Here is a 20,464-nt window from a genome sequence, read left to right as displayed (position 1 = left end):
AGCCTGTGTGCAGCAGTTGTTGGATAGACAGAGTGGGGCTGCTGTGAGGCAGAAGGTTGTGCACTGTAGGATTTGGCACGGGGTCTGGAAATTTGCCAGGCCTTGGACACAACCTTCCATAGGCTGCCAATCTCGCAGTGCACATCATTTAGCAAAGCATAGCATGGAAAGGCTGCAGCGTGTGCCATATGCTAAAAACTTTGACACTGGTTATTTTTGCAGTCTACTATTTGAGAGGCAATTTAAGTACAATGCAGGAATCTTAGGTTTAAGGCAGAGCCATTCAGTCTTTTTTTCCTGTAGTGGACAGCAAATTATGCTTTGGAAAATATTGTTTTTTTTTTTACAAAACCATTATGTTTTTTCCCCTGATGGATTGACATGATCCTAAAAATATCAAGAGAAAGTTAACCATGGTAGGAGTCAACCAGTTGTTGTTCAGAGCTGTAAAACAGCACCAAAATTATTAGCAAATCTGCATGATACCGGAGATTCATGCACTGGGTTTAACATGCTAATAGCCTACCAAATGTCGTACATGTGCTTTAAAGTGCAGCAAAGTTACTAGCACATTACGTTGTTTGTGCTCTCTCATGCCCACCGAAGACTATAGATCTACCAAATTTCATATGAAGTCATGAATTCATCAAATGATGGCACAGTTGTTATGAACACTTTTTTAACCCCTCCCCGATCAAATATGCTCCCTTCACAAATCTACCATGAGTAACCTAAGCATTTGCTGAATTTCATGCAAATTTGTCAAAAAGCGTAAACTTACAGGCAAATAAAAAAAACGCCTTCCAAATTCGTAAAGATTTTGTTAAAAATGAACCTCTTCATGATTACACTACGCCACTTTGTAGCATTAATTTCTCGAGAACTAATGAAGACATTTGCACTAACCAAGCAAAAGCACTCCCTTGCATAACATTCTACATACATGTCAGGTTTGGTGGCTATTCTTTTCAGTTGTTTTTTTCTGTAACAAGATAACAAGGCGCAAAGAATCCTATGAGTTAAAATGGGAAATGTTACTTGTGGGTTCTACTTTTTTTTTTTTTTTTAGGTAACTGCTTGCTATGAGGAGCCTAGCGTGGGTGTATTGTTTTTCTTTTTTTTTTTTAAGAAAGTTGAGTGTGAATTCGCTGAACGGCATGACAGTTATTAAGAAAATAAAAATGCATTTTCGATGAAAAGTATGACCCAACCATTACTACATAGGGTTTTTTTGCCATTTACACAATATATATATGTAAACACACACCGAAACATTTATACATGTATGTCCTTTCTATATAATAACACTGTCTTGCATATATTTACAAAGTTTTCAGGATACAACATATGCACATATCTGTCAAGGTCTCATTCTTACTGAAGCTCTTGTCATTCTCCAACACCCATAGCCTCATGGAATCCAGCAAACTAATATTTGCTAAGCTGGGATCAGATTCGACCTATCTGTGTTATAATTATCATGTTTTTTTATCTTCTGGGCATCCCCATTTTTAGGTTATATCTGTTAAATATTTACTTAGGAATGGCAAATATTGAATGCACATTTGTCTAATGTTACTTTTCCTTGCAACATGATAATCAGTCTGCTCGTAAATAAATCCACGGTACTTAATCAGAGCTGCATTCTCTGTTCTAATATAATTATTTCTGAATCATAAACAAGGTTTCATGAAAACTGATAATTTAATTTCTCATATAACAATACTGTTCAAAGAGTATGGATTAAATGAATGAAAGGGAGAAAGGAACTTTGTGCCAGGAGAACGATGAGACAAGCCATGCAGAATCACTTCACCTACTCTCACTGAAGGCTAACAAGAGATGCATTCAGCTATCAATTGCAGGGCGCTCATCACTCTTCCCTCTAGTGGAGACAAGAATAGTAAGCTAGCACTGAACAATGACTTCATCATTTGAAATAGGTATGAGAATGTGAACCATCTTTGAAACTTGAATTAGGCTTTTCTTTTGTGCTGAGTTTAGCTTACTATGTAAAGGCTGTGGTGATGGGGTTGTTCTCATACTAAACAGACCATATTTTAGAATATGTCTTGCTGTTCACACTGCTCATACAAATTGGTGATACAATTCTGTTTGCCCTTATATTATAGTTACAATTCATACTGTGTGCATTAGGACAGCATTTTGATTGTAAAATGAATCTTTAACATGTATCCATTGTTTTCTAGTGTTACTGAGTGTGCCTTTCTTCTATTAACGAGGCTTTGGGTTCCACTAAAGTTCCCTGTGATACTTCACAGAATTGATCATTACCTGAAACACATCTCACTCAAGTACTGCTCAGTAGCAGGGTTGGTGAAGTCGATTTGTCTTTCAGTCTCATGTTATTATACTAACAAAATACTCAGTGGAAGAGAGTCTAGAAAGTCTAATTTCCAGGCCCTAGAAAATGTGGCAAAAGCCTCAATAGATTAGTGTTTCCAAAAATAGCTATGACTAAGGCAGAACCCTATACCACTGTATATGAGGAAGGCACCACACCATAAAATCAGGATCTGGTGAGGAAGAAAGAGTTGGCATCTGATTTTCAATTCCTAAAAGTGAATCAGAGTTAGGTGGCGCTATCCACATAGCCTGGTCAGCAGGGCAGACTGGTGAGCTTATAAACTGCCTAACCTTTGCATTTTCTTCACTCGTGTGTGTTGTGGTCCTTGAGTGTAGCTTCACTTTGGGGCAGTACCGACATTCGAAAGCACGTGCCTCTTTTACCTTTTGTTGTGAGGATGTTTGTCAGTTCCTGATTTGGTTGCCTTTTTCTTCTCAGCTACATCTTTCACTGAAACAGACTTTGCACTGGGTGGTAAGGGAAGAGTCAACAGCAGACTGGACCATGTTAGGCTGTTAATGTTCTAGCGGAGTCTAGCTCAACTTTACAGTGTAACTAGGGTATATTGACATATGGTTGCATGACTCCTGCCTAGAAAGTGATGAATTACCAACTTCATGGTGACATGTTTCTGTAATGTTGCACCTAGAAGGACAGGTAGGTTCAGTACTATAGTGAAATGGTTTACTGGAACCACTAAGTTTAGTGTCATAGTAGCCTTGAAACAATGGATGACTGTGTCTAACTGGAACAAGTAAAGAAAGGGACAGGGTCACGCAGCTCAGTACTAATCGAATTTCAGTGCTACTAGTATCTGTTGCATTTGGAGATTGAGGCTTACATCCATAGTGGGTAAAGATCGCCTTTGGATTGGTTGTGTCACTTTTTCAGTGACATAACTGGTGCCTGGTACATGTGAATTGTGAATTTCTGTAGCCTTTGATTTTTTCAGTGAATTTCCACGTTTTTTAAAAAGTTAAGTAATATTGAATTACCTGACATTAATCCAACCCCCGCTTCAGACAGTATTTGGCTGCGCAAAAAGGGGGTTGGCCACAGGGCCAGCGGCCATCCCCTCACCTCTGCACAAGGCCTCGGCCCTGTGGCCAACCCAGCAAATGCATCCAACCGCACACCATGCACGGCTTTCAGCTATGCATGGCGGGGGTTCCATGTAGGCAACCATGGAGGGAGGCACACATCCCCTGGGCCCATTCGTATACTAAAGAGGGAGGGGGCACACAACCGCCCCCAACCGTGCCGATTTCGGCCCAGGAGACCCCATCCCTTGGGCCCAGGAATATTCTAAATGAAAGAGAGATATGCAGTCACCTACCCCAGGCCAATTTTGGCATGGGAACCCATCTCCTGGAGCCCAGCCATCAGAAATGAGGGGAAAGGGAGACATGTGCCCTCCCCAGGCCAATTTGGCCCCAGGGACCCCATCACCCAGGGCCCTTTCCTTTTTTTTAAGTGGGGAGGGGGAATGCAGGCCCTCCTTCCGGGTCAATATCAACCACAGGCACCTCATCTCCTTGGGCCTGGTCAATTAAAAATGGGGGAAGTAGGCTGCCTGGTCCCGCTTCCTGGGCGATTTCAGCAATGGAGACCATATTCCCCGGGGCCTGGCCTGTCAATGGTTGGTGCCCTGGCCCCACCCAGGGCATTCAGTGACTGTTTGTTGGGGCGGAGAGAGCCCCAAAACCCCTGCGGTCTCAGTCAGCTCATTGATTACAGCAGGAGCCGGCCCTGCTGCTGCATGCAGGGAGCAGCAAACAATGCTGCCGCCTGTGTGAGTATGCAACTTTTTAATCTGTTTTCATCTGTTTCCCTGCCCACTTCAGTACGGGCAGGTAAGATGAAAGGTCTGCTCCCAGCAGACAGGAGCATTTTAGATTTGTATGCTCTCTCTTAATAAGAAACTTACGTTTCCCTGCCCTTCACCAGTGTGGGCAGGAAAACTGCTATGTCCCTGAGGTACGCTTGGCCGAAATGTGCCTCTGTCTGTGAACAAGGCTGCAGGGCAGCCAAAACGCATTAGCAGGAGCACAAGCACTTGAAATAAGGAAGTATTAAACAACACCCCTCGCCGTTGGCCTTTCTTGTTTGAGTGTGCAAGAAAGCGGTGATGTAAATGCGGAGAGTGCTGTCTCCACTTACAAGCCAACACACCCTTCTCTATGGTGTACGGCGGTGTCCAGCAATCTTTGGAGGAAAAAAAAAAATATATATATATATATACACACACACACACACACACAAACACACACACACACACACACACTGGAAACATACCTTAATGACAAGTTGCATCCACAAATATAACATTAGTGCAACAATAACAAATAAAATCAAGTCCCATACTTCTGCATAGCACGTTTGTCTATGTAATGTATTGTGCTGAATTGATTATATTTTGTTGGAAGTGTTTTAAGAAAAGGACAGCATTAACATTTCCTTAGAGAGCTAATATTTAATGGGATATTATTTATAACCCCAAACACTAATCATCCTCTTCCCACATTCAGCAAACTTACTAGACTCCAGTTGTGCATGGGTACTGTCGGGTATCCTGGGTATATCTCTGAAATGACAAAAATAAAATGCAATTGTTTTCTTCATCAGTAATATGTGTTTGCAAGCACCATATTATGCAGCAGGAGCCATAGCAAGGTCTGCATTCACAAAGGTTTTCTAATATATGTACAAATGCCAGTGCTTAATTTGTGCCGAAGCCCGGCATCAGCACTTAATTTTTAACACCTGCACTTATTTATTTAAGTCTGCCACATGGTAGAGTGGTCTACCTATTTTTGAGGAGAGCACACTAGTAGTGCTTAACATTTCAATAGCTATAAGAAATAATAATACCAGTACTTTGGGTGTCCAGAGTAAGTCTAAATTCTCACATTTATAGATAAGCTGTGTGATAGTTAGTGGGTAGAGTAAGTACTGAAATTTAACACTAATGGTAGATCAGTGGTTCGTAAAAGTTGCAGTGGCCTTCTTAAAAATATATCTGGTGCCGGCACTTATTTTACTCACAAATTAAGCACGGACAGCTGCTGAGAAGGGAGGATGCTAATTGCTTTGTTTGTGATAGGTTGTTTACATTTGCTTCTGCACACTTTATAACTTTTTTTAATTTCAACAACTTCACAACATCAAAAGTTGGCTAAAAGTTTACAAAAAACAAAGTACGTTTGGGGACAAAAATTAAATAAAACCTACATTTTGCAGGAGAAATGTTAGGTAAAATATATTTATGCTGGCAAAAACCTTGTGAAAAAACATTTTGAGGGAAATTTCTCACCCATGAAGTCTATAAACTTTGTAACTTTAGTAAGTTTTAAATCTCCCTGACTGATCTTACGCTTTATGCAAGCCTAGACCTAGCATGCCGAATTTCCAATGAGGTCCTACGTATTTAAAATGTAACTTCAGGTTCTGCAATTCTTTCCAGATTTGGAATATAAAACATTTCAGGATATTGCAAACATGTCTGGCTGGGTTAGATTGTGCCTCACTTAAAATAAGAATCTTAAATTTGCAGCTGTAGAACTTAAATGTTAGATGTACCTAACACCAGTTGTGAAGAAGAGACACAGAGCCATACAAGGGTGAAAGTTATGGTGAAAACATTCATGACAAATAATTGTATCGGGCAACTATCTTGCCTGTTCTACATGCAAACATAAGGCAGTTATTTTATTGCATGAATTGCGAAACTGTGCACCCCTCTAAAAAACTGCACAAATTCTTCTTATTTTGGAAAATTGCAGTTGTGCCAGTATGTAGGGTGGGAGTATTTGCTACGAGCTTAGTCACGTACAAATGAATTGTTCCCAGGTGCAGAGCACAACACCACACCAGTCATTGTACCGGCAGGGGCGAGGGCCTAGCATGCTTGTGGGGGCCTAACATTACACCGACGACAAGGCGGACCAATACCGAACCTGCGCCTCATCGACAGAAGACGGAAACGTGCACCAGAAGACAGAAACGTGCACCTAAAACCAGTGTCCGTGTGATCATTGTGCCGGCGGGGGCGAGGGCCTAGCATGCTTGTGGGGGCCTAACATTACACAGGGCACAAGGCAAATGACGGCTACTAAACTGGTTTCTGGGGTTGTTTTAATTTAAGCGTGGTCCTTCGGCCTGCTAGTTTCTATAACTGCTTTTTTTCACCTAAATACAATATTTGTCAATACTATTTATAGGGGAATCAGGTCACAAAATCCTGTGAAAATATGAAGTGTTTACACTGTATTTATAGGTGTTTTCCGTAGATTCAGATGAAGAATATCATACTTTTAATATGAAAGATTTTTAGATTTTGCCCATAATGTCCTCATCTCTTTCCTTATCCCATTTCTTATACAGTGAGGTTTACTTCAAGTATCCCCTTACATCACAACTTCCCCAGCTGTTTTCTAGATCCACTGAACTGAACCCTAACCACTCTCCGATGAAACATCCTGTATTTTTTTTACTTGTTTTTTAATTTCTCCTTTTATCACTATACTCAATATATTAATTTATTCTAAATGTTAACCAGTCCCCATCCCTTGGCTCAGTGTTTCAGGCACAGAATGAGCTGCAGAGCGCCCAGTCACAGGACCAGTTCTCCCAGTTTCCCGACATATGCTGTGGCAGAGACTTTTCAGGGGTGGATCTTTGATTCTAGAGTGTGCAGAGAGGCCGTTCTGGTTGCAGAAACCTGGAATCTGGAACAATGGTGCCTTTCTCTACAGACAGACGCCAAAGGCTCCAGGCTTCACTACTGAAAATTGCAAGGTGTGATGGCCCGTGGTTTCAGTTCAAACAAAGGAATGATGCAGATAGAACTCGCCTGTGATTGGCCCGATTTAACGATAAAACACATTTATTTTCAAATGAAAAATGTCATGTTTTTACTTGCAGCTGCATTGTGTCCTACGATTGCTTAAAGAAGGGGTAGAGGAATTTAATGAAAAGCCTCTTCTATCTCTTTTCAAGGTGTCTAGATTGTTTGCCTATTGGCATTAAAGAAATAAGATTAAGGAATATTTATTTTTATCTACTCTTGACACCAATTGTTAATATCTTTAAAAAGTGAGGTGCGTGGGAATTTTTTGTTTTACACAATTTAGCATGCTTGGCGTTCTCTATTTAGGGGTCCTTTCTCCTTATGTATGATTTCTCTGTGTTGTTCGTTCATTGTATTTTTGACTGCTGAGGCATGAAAAATAGGCAAACATTTGCCTTCAGGAAAGAAAGACATATTTTTCCTGCTCGTTGTCCCGAGGGAAACATCTTGCATGGCGCTAGAGGACATTCTCACAGCAGGTCTCTCACTTCCCCGATGGCTGACAAGAAGTTGCAGGAGATGGTTAGATCCCTCAGCAACTTATGAGCGATATAGGGGTAGAGTGGATTCCCCTCATCTTTCTCCTCCTCCTTTGGGCTCTTCTCAATTGTTGGTGCCTTTTACGTCTTCAGCCTCTACCTCAGCTTCTTCAGATTATGAAGAAGAAGAAAATCGTTTCCTGACAGCTCTGCTGCTCGTAGGAGGAAACACACCTATAAGGAGGAGATGAAACCCATCACTGCCTATTTGCCCTAAAATCGTCAGTTTCATGCAGATTCCAAGAAGACTTCTTCTATTGGCGATTGGTTTCATCAGCTTCAGAGACCTTTGGCACCTAAAATCATTGTCATTTCTACAATTCAAATTTCATTACAAAGGGAATAGAGAGATCCTGAGAGAGTGACCGTTCCTTGGCCTATGGATAGCTACCATTTGGCTAAGGGAGCTGTAGAACTTGCCCTGGTCTCTTTCTATTGACCCGCTTTTGTAATGGGTCACTCTTCCTTTTTAAATAAGGAGTTTGTGGTCTCTGATACTGTGGACAAAAAAGCTGAAGGTGCTCCACAGAGGGCTTATGCTGACCAGAGTATTTCAATGAGGTCTGAAATGTATGCAGTCTATGTCTGTCAGTCATTGGTCAAGGACTTTCAATCTCTGTCCTTTGCTATACAGAAAGGGGAGGATTTTTCTCAGCTGTTAGCACGTAAGAAAGTCCATGTGAAATATCTATCTGATATAATGTTCGATAGTCTTAGAGATTCTGTTATGGCTTCAGCTAGTACAGTGACAGCCAGACATCATTTAGATTTGAAGGGAGGGAAAGTAGATCCTTCTCAAAAGAATTATCTCCTCTGTATGCCCTTTTCAGGTAAGAAATTGTTTGGAGAGTAACTGGAGGAAGTATTATGGAAATCCTTCAATCAAAAACATACTCAAAACTTCAAGTACAGGCAGAAGAATCTTGATAAGAAGAAGGTGGTTTTTGGCAAGGACAAAAGACCTAATCTTTCCTTTATCAGGTTGAGGTTTCAACCCAGGTCCTGGGTGTAAAGTAATAATTTATTTCCTAAACAGTCTGAATCAAAGGGCAATCCCGAACAATTTTCCTAACTGTGCCGGGAACCTGTATCCAGTTGGGGGATGCCTTCCTTTTATTCAGGATTCTTGGGTCCTCCGAGTATCAGACAAGTGGGTTCTGGAAGTTGATTCTCCAAGTGATACTGTTGCACTACAGGATAAGCTTACATTAATGGACAGTGTTTTGACCGTATTTAAGACAGAAAACAATAATAAAAGTCCCCATAGATTAACTCAAGAGTTTTCCTTGTGCAGAATCCACTGTGGGAATTCGGAATGATCATAGACTTGAAGGATCTCAACAAACTCATTCCCACAATTCAGTTTTGTGTCCTTCCATTTGGACTGAAAACAGATCCAATTGTTCTGACTTCTGTGATGGCTTTCTTCCACAACAAGGGGATAAAGGTTTACTGTTACTTCAAAGATCTGGTGATTCAGGCCCATTCCTATTCTCATGCTGTGACTCATAGAGAGGAAACTTGCAGAGAGTTGGGGAATTTTGGATATCTGATAAAGAACAACAAATCTGTTTTGGTAACCTCACAGGATCTGGATTCATTTGGGGCTATTTTCTTAACAGACATGTGGAAAGTTTTCATTCCAGTGCATGGAGAATGAAAATGCAAACTCATCTGGATCAAATCCTGAGGAAGCAGTCTGCTCCATTGAGGCAATGGCTTAGACTTCAGGGAGACATGGTAACCATTTTTCTTTCTGGTCTCCAGTCTTAAGCTATTTCCTCCGATGAGGAGGCTGTGTTGATTTATTTCCTCTTTTTTCAGGCTACAATGGCTTTCACCATCCCATACGTTTGCTTTCATCTGGGTCAGGTCGCTCTTCACAGCTTCAGAGGACTAGGAGATGGCCATTCCAGTACCTCCTATTAATAGGACTCACCTGAGTTGGTAAATAAAGATATCTGCACTTGTTCAAGGAATTAATTCCCTTTTCACTTTGGTATTTACCAAGGATACCGACAGTCAGGTTTGGGGAGCAGTCATGGAGGAATTAAACTGATCAGGGTCTTTGGTCTGCTCAGAAGTCCAGCCATTTGTCCAAATTGAGAGAGTTGATGATGGTGCAGAAAACTCAATGTATTTTTTCCACAGATGAGGGGTTCCGCCTTGGTGATCAGAATGGACAATCCGATTGCAGAGGCTTATATCTATCGACAATTTAGAACAAAATGTCAGTCCCTGAACTGGATATCCTTTCAGATGATGTCTTGGGAAGAGGTAAATCTGCTTTCCCTAAATGCAGTTCACATCTAGGGATGCCAAAACATTCAAGTAGGCCAGTTGAGTTAGACATTTCCCAGTTCACAGTAAGTTTCTCTCAATAGCTTGGTCTTACGGAAACTATGCAGCAGGTGGGGAATTCTGATCACAGATCCGTTTGCTGAACCAGCTGAATACACAGGTTCCTCAATTCTTCTCCAGGTAAGAGAGTACTCAGTCACTGAGAGCAGACACTCTTCTCCAACCATGGCCAAGGGTTCTATTATACATCTTTTCTATGTTTCCACTCATCTGGAAGGTCATGGTCAGCATTCAGAGCGAGAGGCTGGGTGTCATTCTAGTTGATCCCTTTTGGCCAAGGAAAGCTTGTTTCCCCTTCTTCACTTAATGGCAATAGACAAAAAATTGATTCTCCATTTGCCCCTATTGCAGTAATTCATCCAGTGCTCACTTTGTGTCCCGAGACTGTCTTTAGCTGTTGTGGAGGTTGAAAGGGAGGGTCTTTGAAGGAAGCGTCTGCCTTTCCCTGTCTCCCTTTATATTCAAGCTTCCAGAAGAGAATACACTAGAAGGTCATACAATCACCATTGGGCATCTTTTCACAAATAGTGTATTATAAAGGGTTTGTCTTTCTTGGAATGTTCCCCTGAAAGGATTTTAGAATTTCTTCAGGAGGGTTTTGACAAGAATTTATCCATCTCCACTTTGAAACTTCAATAGTCGGTTACCACAGCCATTAGACCACCCTGGGGTAGCCTTGACACCACTGTATTTAGTTTCTATGCTGTTTCAGGGATTTCTGTTGATTAGGCGAAAGGAAAAGAAGTTTTTTTCTCCATGACATCTTCCTCTGGTATTATGTTTTTTTACAGGGTTCTCCCTTTAAGCCACTGGAAAATAATTTAGAGAAATCTCTCAAGGTTTTTTTTCTTAGTTGCCATAACATCGGCCAGGAGATTCCCTTTAGTGACACTATTCCTCTCTAAAAATGGTTAAGGATATATTTTTAGGACCCAATTTTCTTCCTAAATTAACACTGCATTTCACAGAAATCAGGAGATTGTGCTTCCCTCTCTTTTAGATGTGACACTTCAATTGATTCTCTTGATGTATTAAGGGCTTTTACCATTTCCCTAGAAAGGTCTTCTGTTTCTAGAAAATCAGAATATTTGTTCATCAGTTTTGGTCGGGTTATAAGCCTTCTTGATCTACTCTGGCAAGATGGATCAAAACTGTTATTTCCTTAGCTTACCAGCATGCCGGAGAAGACACTCCTGACAATGTTCAGGCTCATTCAACAAGAGGCGTGGCACAATCTTGGGCTGGAGTTTCTGTCTGAGACATTTGTGCAGCTGCTACTTGGGCATCTCTGTCTACATCTCTCATTATAGGAGTAAGGGAGCCAAGGGTAATGAGTTGGGATCTGGTTAAGATATTATTTTTAAAGCTAACTCCCAAAGCCTCTTGTAATTACCAGATGTTTCTCTTTTTGAATAACAGTTCTTCATGTATGGCTAGGTTTGGGGTGTGCATTTCTGGAGTTTTCTTTGCAATAAAGTAGAGCTTCACTTCTAGATGTTTATTATTTATTTCTTTTTGCTTCATATTATGATAAGAAGGCCAATGCTTGGGTATATCCTCACTATATATAAGAAATAGGTCAAGGAAAGAGATGAGGAAGTTATGCTCGGATTACTTACTGGTAATCTTCATTACTCCGATTCTCTCTTCCTTGTCCGAGTACAGCCTTCCCTCTCTTACTTCTTCTTGGCATTCTTATCACTATTTGAAAATGATGGGGCTTTGGTTTAGCTCAGAAATTGTCATGGAAGACTGGCGGTTTTATGAGAAGGGTTAGAGTTAATTTCAGTGGTGAGACAAAACAGCTTGAGAGGTTGTGCGCTAAAGGTATACATGAGGTAAATCTTACTATGTTAAGTACTGGGACAAATAAGAGAGAAACAGAGTAATGAAGATCACCTGAGCATTACTGAATTACCCAACCATTATTGGACTTCATTTTGGCATTGCAGGAGACAACAAAAGGTAATGTTAAATGCTAAAGGCATTTCGTGGAGTGAGATTAAACATAAGGACACTATAGAGCCACAGAGCACATGTTTGAAATCCTGTTGCATTTTATGATAAAGCAATAGATGTCCATGCATATTCATTACCAAATTATACATAAATGTGACCAATTCGAACTTACCCAATGGGCCTGGAAACTACAAGCTCTACTTGGGGCTCTGGTTTGGATTCTAAAATGATGTTATAAACTTCCTCAAATGTTGCGCCTTGTAGCAGCCTTCCATTCCACTCTAGCACTTCATCACCTAAAATGCAAGCAATATTGATCAATCAGATATAGAAGGCAATCTTTCGAACTACCCATTGGCTATGACACAAAACAAAAAAAGGGGTGGTGGGAGCATCAAAGAACGACAACATACTACCTAGTAATGGTGTAAAACACAGCCAGTAACACTCAACAGCAGCTCTCTGTAAAAGTGCTCATTTCTACATTTAGGAAACTATAAGCTGCAAATACAAGTTTGTAAACACAAAATAGAATTCACAAATACACTAAAAGCACCCAATCACAGATTTCAAGAGGCCTATAACTATGGCAGCCATCGACAAATCCTTTAGCAAAAAAAAAAAAATGTGTGCACCACTCCGTATTTCATTTGTGGAAAAATGCACTTGCTCGTTCATTAAGCCACAAATTTTGAATGGAGAGTTCTAAGACACTACCAAACCAACTTCATACCCGGGACAGGCAGATAGCAAAGATATAGCTCAGAAATGTCTTTGTCTCACCTGGTGGGAATAACAGGTACTAATTTGGGTCTTTCAGGATACAGGAGCAGAGGGCAAGCCACAGCTTCATGATTCAAGCATAGCCGCTCAAATCATGCCTCAATTTCACGATTTAGGCACAGTGTCTCAGATCACGCTGCAGCGTAATGATTCCACCCAGGAATAAGAAGTTCGGGGACTGCTGAAACCACAGCACAGAGGTCAATTTTTCTTTTTCTTTTGGAGAACCAATTTACTGGTGTCATGCCGCACCTCACTCCTGCATTTGGGCACTTAGTGGAGAGGAACATGACAACGCCATGCAGGGGACATTCCCAACTCAACACAGAAGAAGGAATCATCAGATGATAGCTGTCTGAAAACAGACTAAGGCAGTGTCGGCTGCTGTGACTTGTCTGTCACACAGAGAGAAAACATGCTCTAAGGCCTGAATGGAATAGCACACTCTATCTGGGTTGCTGAAACGACAGACGAAAAATGCACAGCCTGACACAGTATGACCAGCCAAAAGAGGGAAAATCCCCATTCACGAGTGTAACAGAGATTTCAGTACACACTGCCAGATGGAAAACATGCCTTGAGAAGGCATGTGACCTGCCCATACATGAATGAATAGGCATCAGAATGGCATGGCTGCACACCACTTTTTCCATAAATAGCAGTTTACATTTTTAGTTGTCTTCCAGTTCTCAGGTTTTCGTGGGATTGAAACATAAAACAAGCATTGGCAAAGCCAATGGGTTTGACCTTTCTTTTTTCTTTTGCATTATATCTTACTATCTAACTGGATTATAAATATTAGAAAAACGTTCTAATAATAATTGTTTTAAATTTGATAAACCATTAATAGTTGTTTACGTTGTGATGTATGTTGAATTAATAAACAACATAAACAACTATTAACGGTTCATCAAATTTAAAACAAACATTAATATAACATTTTTCCAACATTTATAATCCAGTTAGATAGAATGCAAAAGAAAAAACAAAGGCGAAACCTATTGGCTTTGAAAATGCTTGTCAAAGCCGTAGTTTAACACCACTTAGTGGTGGTTGTGTAATGCACAACTGTTTTCAGCGAGGTGGATGCTTTCTGACAAATAACTGCACATGACATTGGTGTCCACTTGAGAATAACCATGTGATATTCGATGGGTGGCAGGCAGTGGTATGGTGAGACCAGGGTTTGCCTTTATTCAAGCATAACCCTGAACATATCTGAATATAATACCCACCTCCCTCCGCTTTTCCTTGAAAATATTCCTCCCAACCTTTTAGGGTGAAACTGTCAAGCACCGTTCTTAGTTCCCGAGCCTTCAGTGTGGAGTTGTGGGATGGTCACAGTCCTGGCATCCCACAGATGGAGATGTTAAACACACTTTTCCTTGGCATGAGATGGGTGGGGAAATCGCTCCATGACCTGTATGCAGACTGCCTCCCCTCTGTATGTCAGTGTCCTGGGCCATGGTGCAAGCTTGCCTATTATTAGGCTGGCCCTGGTTAAACGATGGGCTGACAGACAGGCAGACGGATGGACAGACAGATGGACTGACAAATGGAGGGGCAAATGGACGGACAGATAGACAGAGATAGACTGAGGGATGGATAACTGAATCGTAGCAGTAGGCCATCCAGAGGTTCTGCTTATATGATAGAACACCATGAAGCACATCACTGGTGGTGAAATGAATGGAGCTTAAAACAACTGTGTTGCCTGAGAGGTATATTTAGAAGGCATTAATAAAATATAGACGTCCCACTGGGCAAATGCTACATCCATGGGAATGCCATAATAAGGACCGTTGGAGAGCTAGTAATATTATACCCTGGTTGCCCGAACCACACCTATTCATTTTCACACGAAGAGTGAGTCTATGTAAGCATATCGTATGACTGGCAAGTATGTGCCATTAATCCAGTGTGAGTGTGTACACTGAATTATCAGGCCTTTTTAGGCAGGGAGGGCATGAGATCAGGTAACGCACAGGGAGGCAAGGAGGTTGTATCATGAACTCACTGGGAACGTGTACATGTAAGGTACTCATAGTATGCTGGTTAATAGTACACACACTGAATGTGTCAGATTGAGAAGTCAGAAGGCAGTGTATAATCATAGCATGAAGTTGCAGCACAAGCGGGTGCAACACTGGGCCCATATTAGCGACCAGCAACTAATGAGTGAGCATTGGGAAGAGGGTACAATGATAACTGACTGATACAAAGCAGTGCGCCCGGGGACTTGGGGTTTGAGGGGCAGGAGAGAGAGGGAAATCTATCTGTGTGTGTGTAGGGGGCACACAAGTATGGGTGTACATGCGCATGTGTGAATGTATGTATGTGTTTGCATGTGGCTATAATGGTGTGTACGTGCGTACATGTATGTTGGGGTTTGTGTATGTATGTATCTGTGCGTGCCTACATGGGTCAGTATGTATTTACATGTGCCTGTGTCGGTGTGTACATGCATCTGTCTGTGTTAATGGTCTGTGCCTTGGGTACGTGCTTGTCATTTGTATATATGTGCCTGCAGCCTCCTCTGAGCTACACTACATGTCTGAATCCAGCTGCTTTGTGCTTGTACCACAGGATAAGGGCTACTTCCAGCTTCGCCACAGAACATAGACAATGCCATGAACTTTCCAATGCAGTTCAGTCTTTGCGCTTGTATAATTAACAAAATTAGATCATCAGTTTGCCTGTTTTACAAAAAAGTTTTCAAACTACAATTGGAACCATTTGAACCCATGTTTGAAGTATAAGTTCTCAACTCTCGCCCCATCTGTGAACACTAAGCGGCCTCCGCTGCCTGGCATGAGATTCCGGGAGTGATCAATGGGCTCACTGAGCATTCCATGATCTTACAAGATGACTCCTCGAACCTGCAGCTGAGTGCCATGTGACACCGGGGCACCGCATGTACACATGGAGAGCTCCTAGGTATTACAGGTATGTGGCATCTAGTGACATGCCCTGCCTGGCATGTGACTCCAGGAGCACTGCATCTTCACATGAAGAGAAGCAGCTACAGCCGATCCCGTCTCATGGAGGTCCCACCAGAAGAAAAGAAGACAGCACAGAAAGAAAAAAGAAGCACCTTCAGGGTCATAGCCAGAGGAAGGACACTGATCAGTAGCCAATGGCAAGTGACTGGAAGGAGTACTTGGTCCCGAGGCAACACAGCGGCATGGATGGCAAAGACAAGAGGAGGAAATAAAAGCTGATAACAAACAGACGACGTGCTGTCCAATCAGAAGTACGTAAATTAGAGCGACGTTGGACCAAGCCAATGGTAAGCTCAGGTAAGTAAGGGGCATTTTTAAACCACTTTTTTAATGTTTTTTTATCAACAAAAGATTCTGCAAGCACAGCGTGCAAGCATGCGCATGCAGGCGAAACCTAAAAACATTACTTAAAAATACCACAAGAAAATCATAGGCTGACAATTGGCAGACTGGTAGGCAAAAAGGGGGAAAAAGGCTTACACTGCTGCAGGACTACCATATATTGAAGTCCATGTTCCTAGAAGAACGGGATCATAGATCAGTGAGGATTTCAATGTTGGAGAGAACTATACTACTGAACATTCTATTTTACTGGTGTAAGCTTCTAATGTAGCGTGTCAGGGTTTTAAAGCGGACATTGCAATATTGCTTTGAAAAGGAGAAACCTGATCCCATGAACTGTACTTTCATACTTTACCTAGTTAAAAAAAAGATAGTAACAGTGTAGTTCTGTTCCTGGTGCCAAAAGTACGAATTGGAATTCAGGAATATAACAAGCTCTTTAGTTAACCTGCAATACAGCCTGTACTTCATTCAAACAGTGTTTTACAAGACCCAATTTAAAGCTACATGACAGATTGTTGGAGATTGCCATTTTTTACATGGTGTTACCCCAGATTTTTGCCTTCCTATACTGAACCCAATTTTACTTGCCTTAGGACTCTGTGCTCAATAGTCCTTCTAACCAATATGAAAGTGCTTGTGCTCTCCCTTCTAAATATAGGTAAACGGTGAACCCATGAGAAAAGTGAGAACTAAACTCAAATCCCACTGAGGCATAACAAACAAAGTGGGAGGAAACTTGTTAGTTAACCCTTTAAGGAACCTAAGAACTATAGGGGACTTAAATAAGGAAGGTTGATCAGGAAGGCAAAGAAAAGCCGACAGCACTGATAAATAGCCTTTTACCGTTGCAACTGTGCAACCCTTCTGTGCCAATGAAAGTGCAAAAAGCAAAATATCAGATAAATGGTCTTTTAAGGGATCAATTTGTCTCTCTCCACACCAAGTAACAAATTTCACCCATCTTCCGGCATAGATAGTCTTAGTGGAGTGTTGCCTGGCCGATAAAATAACGTCCACTACTTCTGGCGGGAGAGAAAAAGAATTCAGTAATAACAACAATCAACACCTTCGACAATAGTAGCCTTTCCCAAGAGCTAGGAGAAAACCGTTATGCTTCGAAGGCACGGAAAAAGGGAACTGACATCAGCACGCCGGCGAGGATCTTTTTATTTCCACGATGACATCACACGGAGTCGCGTGGAGTCAGACAATTGTGACGTCCTCGTCGACGTGCAGAGCTGGGAAGAAACATTTCCGTTGCATGCTGGCGCATTGGGAGTATTCATAAGGTGAGGAATCCACAGGTAGTTGTATCCATCAGAAATGTACATTTAATATTTTACATGTCCCGGAAGTGAAAAACCTCCAAATTGGTTTTCACTGTGGCAAGGCTAGCCCTCCCATAGGAAATACTGGGTTACATAATAACAATTTGTAATGCTTATCTTAGTTTAGATGCATCAAGAACCATGATTCAAGGACTCCTGTGAATGGTAATTTAAAATCCAACGTAATGGACAAATTGGATGTTGCATTACTATTTTAGAAATTAGATTTTTCAAGTTGTCATTTTTCTGTGTAAGCCAGATGTGCTTTTCTGCTGGTGTCCAGGGTCACCTGATTGTTAATGGCTCTCCTATGGTGTTATATGTATTGCTCCCAAACGGTTAACAAAAGGCTTGGGTGTAGATAGATGTTTTCCTTCCTTGAGCAGTATGACCAGAAGGGTTGTGTCATGCCTATTCCTGAGCTTCAAGGGGTACCTACCTTGTCACAGGCAGATGCAGCTCACACCTAGGCCTGCCAACCTTTGTCTTCATAGTCAGTTTTGCCCCAAACCCAGCAGGAGGGGGAAGCTGCCCCAGAAATTGTTTGTAGTGACTACAAGGGAGGATTTCATCATTATCCTAGGTACACTTCTGAGTGGGCACAGGGTACTCAGACCAGGGGAAGAAATGTCCTGCCATGTTGGATTTAGGTAGAGACGGGGACTGTGGGACAGTTTACAGTGAAACACGCAGAAAGTGCTGCAAATGTGGGTAAGATCATCCCTGGGAACATTTGTACTATTGGGTAGGAAGGAGCCATGAGTTTCCCCCCCGTTCACAAGCTGGCACTGGGCATAAATGTGGCATCCATGGTACCCTCCTCATATCACTTCAGGACCAGTAGAAAAATGGAAGATGATTGGACATGCTGACTGTTGCCTGAGAAAAGCCTTTACGACTGAACCTGCTCTCCCTCTTCTACCCAGGACAAAGAAGTGGAATCCAAGGGTCATAAGGCTAGTCCACTGTTTGGGTTTACAGGAACAGAACAAGCTCCAAGATGCCTTTTCTTGCATTCCCAGCAGACCAGCTCCAACTGGACCTACCCAGGAGCCTGCTGGAGTGAGTCGTGACTCCCAAGTGATATGCCCAAAGGGGCAGGACCTTTGGCTGCTGTCAAAGTATACTCCTTCTGAAGTTACCTTAACCCTGGGACACAAATGTTTTGCCAACGGGGGACCAGGAGTAACCACTACACTGATCTAACAAGGGTGCATCACCTCTGGGCCAATGAGGTAGGCTGCTCCAGCTATGTTCTTCTATACAGCAGCAAATTTGATCCAGCAGGATCTCTCGAAGAAGGCGTTTGCCCTCGTGGAGCCCTCTTCGGCTACAGCCTGCAGCCTTGCTCAGCTGGAAGAATCTGAGCTCTCAAGCAGTGTTTCGGTCCGAAGGTAGAAATATTCACTGAAAGTATCCTGCCAATAGATTGAAATTAAAATTTCTCCAGTCCTGAGCTTTCCCGTCAAATTCTTCACACAGGCCTCGTTCAGTGGCTATACAATGATGTGAAGTACTCTTCAACCAAAGCCTGCTGCCTTGCCCCACCTAGGATTCTTGACTTCCAGTCCAGAGACTAATTCTGAAGAGAAAAATTTTAATAGGACAAACCTGGTCTCTGTACCTGATCCGCGCTCTCTCACAGTCAGCCGTAAGTTATTACTTTGTCCTAGTCAAGTGAAAACAGATTACTGTGATGGGCACTTGTCACTTTTTGGCATTATTTTGAACCTCTGATTCCACCGATTGGAATTTTGTTCTTTTGGTGTAATTTTATTTATTAAAATTTACAAAATTTTTCTAAATTGGGATGGGATTTTTCTTGTGTTGTGTTTTCATTTTATTACTGATTGAGTACTGCATACATACTTTACTTACTGGCTGACTGATTTTGTGCCAAGCTACCAGAGGGTTAAGCAAAGGTTAATTTAGCAATGTTTGTGGTTCACCCTGATGAGGGTTATGATTATTATTTCAGGTGGGTTCTCACCCTCCTCAACTAATACTCCAGTCTCTTGCACAGATCATAATCTCTGACCGTTTTTTCTATATTCAAACCATGTTACATTAATAAAAAATAAAAAAATAATAACATAGGGTGACTGTGAGGCAAAAGTGGGAGTTGAGAGGATGGAGGGAGACGGTGATAGAATAGATATATTAACTGAATAAGAAATGAGCTCCTACATGCCCTGCATCGCCTTCCCCGAGGAAGACTTAAAGGAGGATCTCCCAGCCATTAACATCCAAAATGTTAACACTGACACAAACGCTCCTCCTAGCCCATGGATCATCATACCATAGCATAATTTAGGTAAAAAGAAATGAAATTACCATGGTCAAGAGCAAAAGGTAAAATCATCAATCAGGAAAACACATATTTCCCACCCTGGTCGATCACGTTCAATTTCACAGGAAAGTCTACTGAAGCTACTAAGCTCTTCACCACTAAATCACTTTTGACCTCCTTTAGTGCTGCCTTTTGTGCAAATATCTTTGGGCTTAGGGCTGAAAACAGCAAACGTCAGCTACCCTCTAGCATCACAGTCTTGTTTTTTAGTGAAGCTTACACTATTGTCATGTAGTTTTCTGCCAACAACTAAAAAAAAATCACTGTCCTACGAGTAGTATGCTCACTCTGCATGGTCCTGGAAGGAAGCCTATAAGCTTTCTTCATCAGGTATAGATCAGAATCATCCAGGGGACCCAACAGTTCATTAAGCATGCTGATCTCAGTGTGTGCTCTTCAGTAGCCAGGGAAGCCACTACCAGTATCTACAGCTGAGGTCCTCTTTTAAACTTATAAAGCATTTCCAATCTCGCATTCAGCCAAAAGGTGCTTTTAACTGTGCAGTTTTTAAATGTCCTCAGGTGAACCATGGTAGCTCTAGATGCCGATTCTGCCCCATGCTACCTCTATTTCCATTCCC

General features: G+C 41.8%; 1 protein-coding gene across 1 annotated transcript in view; it reads right to left on the bottom strand.

Annotated features, from left to right (window-relative positions):
* The window catches only part of RIMS2 (regulating synaptic membrane exocytosis 2), a 1,513,920-nt gene that overhangs the window by 606,691 nt on the left and 886,765 nt on the right, over positions 1–20,464 (bottom strand). The window contains exons 10-11 of the mRNA XM_069220600.1: positions 12,249–12,372; positions 4,906–4,952 (exon numbers count right to left, since the gene is read on the bottom strand). Coding sequence (XP_069076701.1) covers positions 4,906–4,952; positions 12,249–12,372 — 171 coding nt within the window. The remainder of the gene's footprint in view (positions 1–4,905; positions 4,953–12,248; positions 12,373–20,464) is intronic.

Source organism: Pleurodeles waltl, chromosome 2_2, assembly GCF_031143425.1.
Source record: "Pleurodeles waltl isolate 20211129_DDA chromosome 2_2, aPleWal1.hap1.20221129, whole genome shotgun sequence".
Classification (NCBI taxonomy): Eukaryota; Metazoa; Chordata; class Amphibia; order Caudata; family Salamandridae; genus Pleurodeles; species Pleurodeles waltl.
This window is presented reverse-complemented; position numbering and strand designations above follow the sequence as displayed.